Source organism: Pelobates fuscus, chromosome 5 (assembly GCF_036172605.1).
Source record: "Pelobates fuscus isolate aPelFus1 chromosome 5, aPelFus1.pri, whole genome shotgun sequence".
Classification (NCBI taxonomy): Eukaryota; Metazoa; Chordata; class Amphibia; order Anura; family Pelobatidae; genus Pelobates; species Pelobates fuscus.
Genome location: NC_086321.1, coordinates 374,750,782 through 374,760,492, shown reverse-complemented (window position 1 = coordinate 374,760,492; position 9,711 = coordinate 374,750,782). Strand labels below are relative to the sequence as shown.

Here is a 9,711-nt window from a genome sequence, read left to right as displayed (position 1 = left end):
CACATATTATTCATTTATTTTTACACTGATTTTACACTGGTTTTTTTTTTACTTTATTTTTTGGATTTTTTACTTGCAGGGAGACTGCCTGTCAGCACAGACAGTCCCCCTGCAGGCAGATACAAAGACCCCTATTGCGGTCATGTGATCGAGTGATCACATGGCCGTGGGGTCCTGATCTGCCGAGGGGGGACTGCCCGGGCAGACAGGCAGTCCCCCTGGACCGGGTGGAGCACTGATCGCCGCCGTGGGACCGACGGCGATCAGGTAAGTAGCCCCAGACCGTTATGACGGTTCAGGACCGTCAGCGGTCCAAACGCACGTTTTACCGCTGACGGTCCTGAACCGTCAGCGGTCCTGAAGGGGTTAAAGAAACGGAAAAAGTCTTGAAACATGCACCAACGGGTGACTTTCCAAAGTGCGAAGTCCTAGAGGTTAGTGGATGGCCCAAACATGCACCAACGGGTGACTTTCCGAAGTACGAAGTCCTGGTGGCTGAAGGAAGGTCCAAACATGTCCATCCTGAGCGTAAGCTGTAATGTCTTGAAGTTATGCTGAAAGAGAGCGTGGAAAAGGTTAGGAACCGGTCTGGCAACTGTTTGCAGTGATGTAATAAACCCAACACAGATTGCACTGAAAGATAAAACTAGTCTAAGTATGACAGTGATAAGTAACAAGGCTGTAGCTAAACAAGGTACAAGTCCGATTAAATGAGGTGAGTAATGGGACAGAGAAAAAAGGAAGGAATATACAGAGTATAGATATACTTACATGAGATCTCATCCTTCAGAGTATAGGTATACTTACATGGGATCTCATTCCTCGAGGGTGTGGAGGGTGGGAAAATACTCGCCTCCTGTCATTATTAAAATTAAGATTATAAGTACACTAGCGCTAGCATAATCTTCAATTTTACCACATGACAGGAGGCTTCATATTTTGCATTTTTAACGCTGAAACAGGAGAGACGTGGCTGCCCCCGAGTTCGGGCGGAAGTAGAAGGTCCGAAAGGTTGATTCTCGTGACCAATCTGCGGCTCGTAGGATGTCTGCCAGGGACGCGCCTGCGGCGAAAGCTGATGAGGCCGCCGCACCCCGGACGGAGTGGGCTCCGAAGGTCTCCTCTACGCCCGCCAGAGATAGAATCCATCTTACCCATCTGGCCAGGGTTGTGGTAGAGACTGATACATGGGGTCTAACGTAGGACACCAAGAGTTGGCCCGAAGGTGAGACCCGCTATCGGGATGTGACTTCCACGTACCGATGCAGGGTGGACACCACGCAGAGAAGCGGTTCTGTAGGGAAAAAAGGGTAGAAAACTGATGTGGAATCGGATTTCGTACGGCGTGAAATTTGGAAGGTAACTCCCTTCGGGGAGACCGAAAAAACATCGATGTCGAATGCTCGTACGTCCGAGACTCTGCGGAACGAGAACAAACAAAGTAGAAGTGTCAGTTTAGCTGATAGCTGTCAGAGCGAGAGTCTGTTGTTGTCCGGCCAGTCCCTAAGGAATTGTAGAACGATCTCGACATCCCATAGTCGGGAATATTTAGGTCTTGGAGGCCTCTGTAGTCTGATGCCCCTGAGAAGACGGCATACCAATGGGTCTTTTCCAACGGGGATCCCCTGGGTCGTAACGTGGGCTGCCGAAATTGCGGAGCGTATGACGTTGAGGGATCGATAAGATCGGCCCGTGGAGAAGAGGTGAGAGAGGAAATTCAAGATGGCTGTTATAGGTGCCGTAAAGGGATCGAAATTCCGTTCACTGCACCAAGTAGACCAGGAGTTCCATGCTGATAAGTAACATCGTCTGGTTCCTGGTGCCCATGAGTCCCATAGGAGATCTCGAGACGTTTGCAATAAGTCTTCGGTTTGCCAGGCTCCCCTGAAAGTGTCCAGGCCATCAGCGTGAGACGGTCTTCCAGGATGAGCGGGTGTTGGTTCCCTTTTGGATCCGTAAGGAGTGTCGGGTAGGACGGTATGAGGAGAGGATCCTTGTAGGATGCTGTTAGAAGATCCGGAAACCATGGTTGACCCGGCCATAGGGGTGAGATGAGGAGCAAGGATCCGCGTTGGGTCTTTAGGTATTGCATCGTCCGTGCCACCATGGCGAATGGGGGAAAGGCATACACCCCCGAGGGTGGCCAAGGTTGGAGAAACGCATCTACTGCCTTGCTCCCTGGATCTGGGAGCCAGCTGAAGTATTTGTCTGTCTGCCTGTTGTTGCGTGAAGCAAAGAGGTCTAGGTGGAGGGGACCCCTCCTGGCCGAAAGACGTTGGAAGATCGCTGGGTCCAGTCTCCAGTCGCTGCTGTCCCACCAGTGGCGTGAGAACCAGTCCGCTGTCAGGTTCGTGTCTCCCGGGAGGTATTCTGCCATCAGGGAGATTCTCCGGGGTAGACAAAATTCGAAGATGTCCTTCGTGATTTTTGACAGGAGCCTGGATCGTGCTCCTCCCAGGCGATTGATGTAGCGGACCGCTGAGACGTTGTCCATCCGGAGGAGGATGCATCAGTCCGTGTGGTCTCTCGCCAAGCTGCGGATCGCGAACGACCCCGCCAGGAGTTCTAAGCAGTTTATGTGGAGGTTGGTTTCTTGTGAAGTCCAAGTGCCTCCTGTCGATCCGCCCTCTCCTGTGGCGCCCCAGCACCAAAGGCTGGCATCTGATTCCAGAACGATGTCGGGAGAATTCCCGAAGATGGCTCGGCCATTCCAAGCCTCCATGCTGTCCAACCACCATCCGAGTTCTTCCTTGATTTCTTCCGTTACCAGAATGTTCTGGTCGTAGGAAGGGTTCCGGCGGAGGAAGGAGGCCTTGAGATGTTGCATCGCCCTGTAGTGTAGTGGGCCTGGGAAGATTACCTGAATCGATGCGGACAGTAGACCCACGATCCGAGCTAGGTTGCGGAGAGGAATGGTGTGGCAGCGGATGACCCTGCGTAGTTCCTTCTTGATGGCTGTGATCTTCGAGATCGGGAGTCGTAAGGTGCTGGTCCTGGAGTCTATCTCGAAGCCCAGGAACTGTATCGTCTGGGCTGGGAATAGTTCCGATTTTTGGTAATTTACCACGAAGCCTAGGGACGTCAGGAGTTGAATGGTATATCGTGTGTGTTGCGTTAGACTGTACCTGTCTGAGGAGAACAGTAGCAGGTCGTCCAGGTAGATAATGCACCGAATTCCTTGAGTTCGTAGTCGTGATACAACCGGTTTGAGAAGCTTGGTGAAGCACCAAGGTGCTGAGCTGAGGCCGAATGGGAGGCATGTGAACTGCCAGGGTTGGTTTTGCCATAGGAATCTGAGGAATTGACGGCAAGATGCGTGGACGGGGACCGACGGGTAAGCGTCCTTGAGGTCTAGCCTCGTAAACCAGTCCCTGTCTTGTAGAAGATCTCTCAGAAGATGGATGCCCTCCATCTTGAAGTGCCTGTACGTTACAAAAGCGTTGAGCCCCTTCAAATTTATAACCGGACGGAACTCTCCAGATTTCTTCTTTACTAGGAAAATGTTGCTGAAGAAACCCTGTCCGTCGTGAGCCGGTTCTATCGCCCCTTTCGTTTGGAGCTCTCGTAGTTCGCCATCGATCAGGCGGCGGTCCTCCTGGGAGCATTGAATGGGATGCGGAGGAGTGAGCTGGTAAGGGGGTTCTACGAAGTCGATGACGTAGCCCCGAACTGTCTGGAGGATCCATGCGTCTGTGGAGATGGTTATCCAGTTCTGAAAAGACAGAGCAATACGGCCTGTGGTATACGGGGTAAGTGAAACAAGAGGCATGATGTTGCTTACCTGTGGGGAAGCGTGCTCTGCCACGGTTACGAGGTCCTCTGCCTCGGTCTGCTCCTCGGGTATAGGAGAAGGGTTGTCTGAAGCCCACTTCTGGGTAGAAGGGTTGTGGTCTGTGTGACCGGGGGCCAGAAGGCCAGAATCGGCTGGCTGCACGGCCCCTGTAGCGGCCAGCCCGTCCAAAAAACACCCCGACTGGGGTAGCCTCTGAAGACTCGCTTCATGGATGTCTGAGCCTTATTCAGGGACGTACAAATGTTGACATGCTTGTTCAGCTCTTTTAAGAAGGGTTCCCCAAATAGTTTGCCCTGTGCCAACGGTCCCAGTTCCTTGGTGCCCAATTCCACCAGTTTTCCGTCAATACGGAGTAAAGCTGCCTTGCGCCTCTCAGAGGAGAGGGCTATGTTGGTGTTGCCAACGAAACAGAAGCACCTTTGTGCCCATTTTCTGATGTCGTGTGCCCATTCCTTGACCATGCTAGAGTCAAATTGATCGGCTCTAGTGAAAGCATCATCTGCCAGGTATAATATGCGGGAGAGTGGGCCGATGGCGTCCAGCAGCTTGTCTTGGACCCCGTGGAATCCCTTCTCCATGCCCCGTCGAGGGTCGCGGCCACCCCGGGACATAAAGGTGTTCATCACCTGGTCAAACTCCGGGGTTTGAGTTACGTGGTCGGGAAGCGAGGGGCGCGGGCATTCCGAGCGTAGACGATTGCGCACCGTTTTATCAAGTGGTTTGCGAAGCCAGCGGTGCATAAATTGGGAGAGGTGGTCGGGGGGTGTCCAGTCCCCAGAGCGTGGGTGGCGGATATTGCGAGGGTCAAAAAGACGTTGCCCTGTGGGGTCTAGGATGGCATCCTCTTCCTGAGTAGGTGTGAGGTCGTCTGGTAACTGACTGTCATCCAGGAAGGTGCCTCGTAAGAGGCCCGTATGGGAGCCGGATTCCGAGTCCCAATTGTCATCTTGCGGATCAGAGTCCGCGGCTTGCCACTCGTCCAACACGGCCATAGAGCGCGTGTGTTCTTCCCCCTCATCCGAGGAGTAGTGGGCAGGTGTAGGTGGGGCTGGCCTATGGCGTTTTGGTGCCTTACCCTTGCCCGGTGCGTCGCCCGCTTTCTCACCTTTCCAGTGGCGTTTGGTGGGGCGTGGGTCTGCCAGTACGTGTGACTCCGAAGCCTCAGAGTCCTCGTCCTGAGGTTGGGTCAGCGTGGCTTTTTTTGATTTGTCGGTAGATGCCGACATAACTCTGGACAGCGCTTTTTCCATAGAGGCGGAGATGGCTTCCGCAATCATAGACTGGAAGTCCGCAGGGGTTTGGGATGCTTCCATCGTGATTATGTTGGCACAGGGTAGGTGGGCTAGGGGTCAAGTAACTAGGTATGCACTCAGTAACAATAAGGCTATCAATAACAACACCCCAGCAGGGTGTGTAGCAGTATAGGTACGAGTAGAAGTACCAGGGAAAACAACCCCAGCAGGGTAAATTGTTTTTTTTTGTCTTACTGGGCTGCACCCAGGAATGTATGTATATATATCTGTGAGGGTGGCACGAAATCCACCTAATCTGATACCAATATGGGGTTGGAATGCCCCTTTAACATATACATATATAGGTGGCACGAAATCCACCTGAAGGCAGCAGTGCAATAAGGGCTTCACCCTGTAGAATTAAGGGTGGCACGAAATCCACCCAGTAAATAAGTAGGGAACAAAAAAATGACAGTGGACTCACCACTGTGTAGGGCCAGCAGCCTCTGAGTCCTAACAGGACGGTAGTGACCCCTGCCAGAGCGATAAGCAGCGTTTTTGGAAAGAATCTTGTATCCCAGATGGCTGGGATATGAGGTGTAAGTGCTGCAATAAGCTAACAATGGAGTTCTCTAAATGCACTTGTGTGTACTCACAGAGCGGGCGTTATGCGGTCGGATGCCTGCACTAGATCGCGGAACTCCCAAAATGGCGGCCGAGAATCTCCCGAGACGCGAGATCCAAGATGGCCGCCGGGAAGCCGGGAAAGAGGTTTCTCTGCGTGTCGGCAATATAGAATGCGGCTGGGGAGCCGTCAGGGATTACTAGGGACAGGGTGAGCGTTACCCTGAGGGAGAAGAAAGCTGGGAGGCCACCGAAAACGGAGAGGAAAAACGGAGGGGTCCCTGAGGGCAGGGGAAAAAGGAAAGGAAACGAAATATAATAAACTATCACATGAAAGAAAATAGACATGAGATAAATAAGTAATAAAGGGGGTAAACCCCCCCAGGTAGGAGGGAGAGGTCCCCCAGGAGAAAAACAGTAATGTAATAAAAGGAAATATACATATATAACAGGAATACAATATAAATAAAGGGAAGAGCCTGAAACTCTGACCTGTCTGCTGATGGAGCAGTAAAGAAAGAGGAGGAGGAGCCTCATCACTGTGAATACTATACCTCCTACTACTTTTTGATTGGTTAATGTTTTCACTTTTCTTTACTGCTATGTGGAGTTAGTAAAGAGAGTTTATGCAAAATATGAAGCCTCCTGTCATGTGGTAAAATTGTTATTCTTGTAAATACAACTTGTATAAGTGAAACTCATATCATTTTTAACAACTGCCTTGAACTGATTTCAAAGCTTTCACTGTAATAGAACATAATGTGAACTTTTACTCCGAGCACTAATCTGTTTAATTAATTTTATTCCAGTTCATTTCTGGGATTTTATAGGGCTTCAATTTAGTCGTATGCTAGAAGATACAGAATTGCAATTTTTTATATATGATGTAAGTATATATTTCCTTCCTCAGCAATATATACATTTGTTATTACATCTATTTGTTCAATGAATTGTTTAAATGGACAGCGCAATGTATTAATGGGTTTAAAAGGACACTCTAAGCACCAAAGCTGCATTATCTGAATGAAGTGGTTTTGGTGCACAGACCCTGTCCCTGTTGTCCTGATGTAAAACATTGCAGTTTCTGAGACATTTTGTCTAAACCACACATCTAGCGGCTGTCTGACTTACCACAACTAGAGCCATTTCCTCATTGAAGACTTTCAATTTTAAAAAGGTTGTATGTTTGGCAACATCTAAACACAAAAATATCAAAAGAAAGGTAAAGTGCTGGGATTTTTTACACTTACCTGGAGCCTCCTGGCGCCCACGGTCCTTACAGCCCTCTGTATCTCCACTAAAGCAGAAGTTCCCATTCAGGGCTGGATTTATCCTCCTTGCTGCCCCAAGGCCAGTTTGCTCAATACAATATCTATCTAGATTACATAGTGTGTGGGGGAGTTGAGGCTCGTGTGTGTTTGTGTGGCCACATGGGCGTCTGCAGGGGGGTAAGGGCGGGCACTTGCCTCCCCTGGATTTTTCAGCTTGTTCTGCTATTTTTCGTGTGAGATTGAATATACAGTGCAATACCGGCGACGGCCTATAGGTGTATGTAGAGAAATAGGGATAGGAAGCTGCAGCTTATCCCTGCTTCTCTCTGACTGAATCTGCAGAGGAGCAGCACATGCAGCCAGAGACAGCCTACAGATCAGGGAAGTGAGTGATAGGGGCAACCTTTAGATTAGGAAAGTGAGGCATGGGGGGCAGCCTATAGATCAGGGAAGTGAGGGAGGGATAGAGAGAGCCGATCAGGGTAGTGAGGGAGGGAGAGAGAGCCTATAGACCAGGGAAGTGAGGGAGGGGTAGAGAGAGCCTATAGATCAGGGGAGGGAGGGCGAGAGAGAGCCTATAGCTCAGGGAAGTGAGGTAGGGGTAGAGAGAGCCTATAGATAAAGGAAGTGAGGGAGGGGAATTGGGGGAGAGACTGCAGATCAGGGAAGTGAGGGGGGAGAGAGCCTATAGATCAGGGAAGCGAGGGAGAGGGATGGGGGTAGAGACTGCAGATCAGGGAGGTGAGGGAGGGGGGAGAGACTGCCTATAGATCAGGTAAGTGAGGGATGAGTGAGACAGCCAACAGGAAGGGTCAGCAAGGAGCAGAAAGGAGCTGGAAGGGACAGCAATGAGCACAGAAGGTAAAGTAGAAGGATCACAAAGGAACAGAAAGGAGCAGGAAGGGTCAACAAGGAGAAGGAAGGGTCAGCAAGAAGTAGCAAGGAGCTGGAAGTTAAAGCAGCACAAAGGTAAAGTGGAAGGAGCAGAAAGGGTCAGCAAGGAGCTAGAAAGGGCAACAAGAAGCAGGAAGGGACAGAAGGAGCACAAAGGTAAAGTAGGAGAAGGAATGAGCAGGAATGGATATCAAGGAGCAGAAAGGATCAGCAATGAGCTGGAAGAGGCAGAAGGAGCACAAACGTTAAGGGGCAGCAAGGAGAAGGAAGGGTCTACAAGGAGCAGAAAGAATCAGAAGGAGAACAAAGGTAGAGTAGGAGAAGGAGCACAAATGTTCTGCAAGGAGCAGAAAGGGATCAGAAAGAGAGAGGAGCAGAAGGGTGCAAAATAAGCAGAAAGTAGCAGAAAGGTAAAAGAGCAGAAGGAGCCAAGGAGGAGAGAAGACAGTGTCAGAAGAAAAAGAAGACTGTGTCAAGTGAATGAGAAGAAAAGGAGATTGGAGCAGAAAGGACAAGTGAAATTAACCCTCCACTTTATTTTGGTCACCACATCATAAGGCTTTGGTACCTGGGCCTGGCAGGGAAACTTTGGACCTTCTCATCTCCCCAGGTAAAAAAAAATATCAGTGTTAATGTGCTCACTTTAAGTTACTGATTGTCAGGAAACACAGAGTGCTGCTGGGTAGGGGTGTCGCTGATTGGCTAGAGTGGTCAGCTGGCACTCTAAGCCAATCAGTACCTCCCCATTCATAAAAAAAAGTAAAACATGTTTTTGAACCTGAACCTTGCAATTGGCTTAGAGTGTCAGCTGACCACTCTAGTCAATCTGCAGCACCCATGCCTGATGTCAATCTGCACTTCCTGACACTCCGTTTCACAATTCGAATAAAACTGAGCGACCTAGAGCTAGAGGAAGCCTTTGGGGTTAAACCATTTGAGAGCAGTTTAACCCCTTAAAGGAAAGAGAGCACCCAGGGGCATCCTGGCATCATTGCATTTTCATTTAGATGAAGTTGTTATGGTGACCAGAATGTTCCTTTAATTTTCTTAAAGGAACACTATAGTGTCAGGAATACAAACAAGTAATCTTGACACCATAGTTGTGAAAACGCTATTCACCCTGGCTTTATGTGATAATGACTATGTCCCTTCCTTTTCATGACACTGTTATTACAATTATGCCCCTCCCCCCACACCCCCTGGAAAAAGTCCTGCCCATGTGTGGGCATTGGGGTTATAGTGAATGTGTGGGGGGATCAGTTCTCTAGTGTATGTGTGCAGGGAATAGGGGCTGTATTGTGCGTTTTAGGGTTATAGGGATCTGCTGGGTGTGTGTGTCGGGGCTGTGGTAGTGGAAAAGGGGTTTAGGAGCTGCAGTGGGTGTTGTTTTCTGTGGTTCTTGCAGAATAATCAATGCTGACACTCCCTTCATATGAACAGCTTTACTTCCATAAGTCACAAAACATAACTTGCAGAATCACTGCTAAACTCTCCTAAGCCCTCCTATGCAAGGAATCCCCCCTTAAAGCAACGCAGTCCTTTAATATACACATATCACTACACCTTCCTCTCTTAAGAAAATTACATGCTAAGGAGAAAATATGCTATATAACTAGAGTTGAGCGGACACCTGGATGTTCGGGTTCGCCAGGTTCGGCCGAACTTCGTCAAAAAGTTCAAGTTCGGCTCGAACTTGACCCCGAACCCCATTGAAGTCAATGGGACCCGAACTTTTGGGCACTAAAATGCCTTTTAAAAAGTCCTGGAAAGGGCTAGAGGGCTGCAAAAGAAGGTACAATGGGGGTAAAAGTAGGGCAAGTGCCCTGCAAACAAATGTGGATAGGGAAATCACTTAAAATAACTTAAAATAACATAAAATAAGCAGCCGCTTAGTAGA

The 9,711-nt window shown here is 49.5% G+C and overlaps 1 protein-coding gene across 1 annotated transcript in view; it reads left to right on the top strand.

Moving 5' to 3' along the window:
* The window catches only part of LOC134610453 (uncharacterized), a 113,992-nt gene that overhangs the window by 81,914 nt on the left and 22,367 nt on the right, over window positions 1-9,711 (top strand). Inside the window, exon 9 of the mRNA XM_063453417.1 lies at window positions 6,459-6,535. Within this exon, the coding sequence (XP_063309487.1) occupies window positions 6,459-6,535 (77 nt within the window). The remainder of the gene's footprint in view (window positions 1-6,458; window positions 6,536-9,711) is intronic.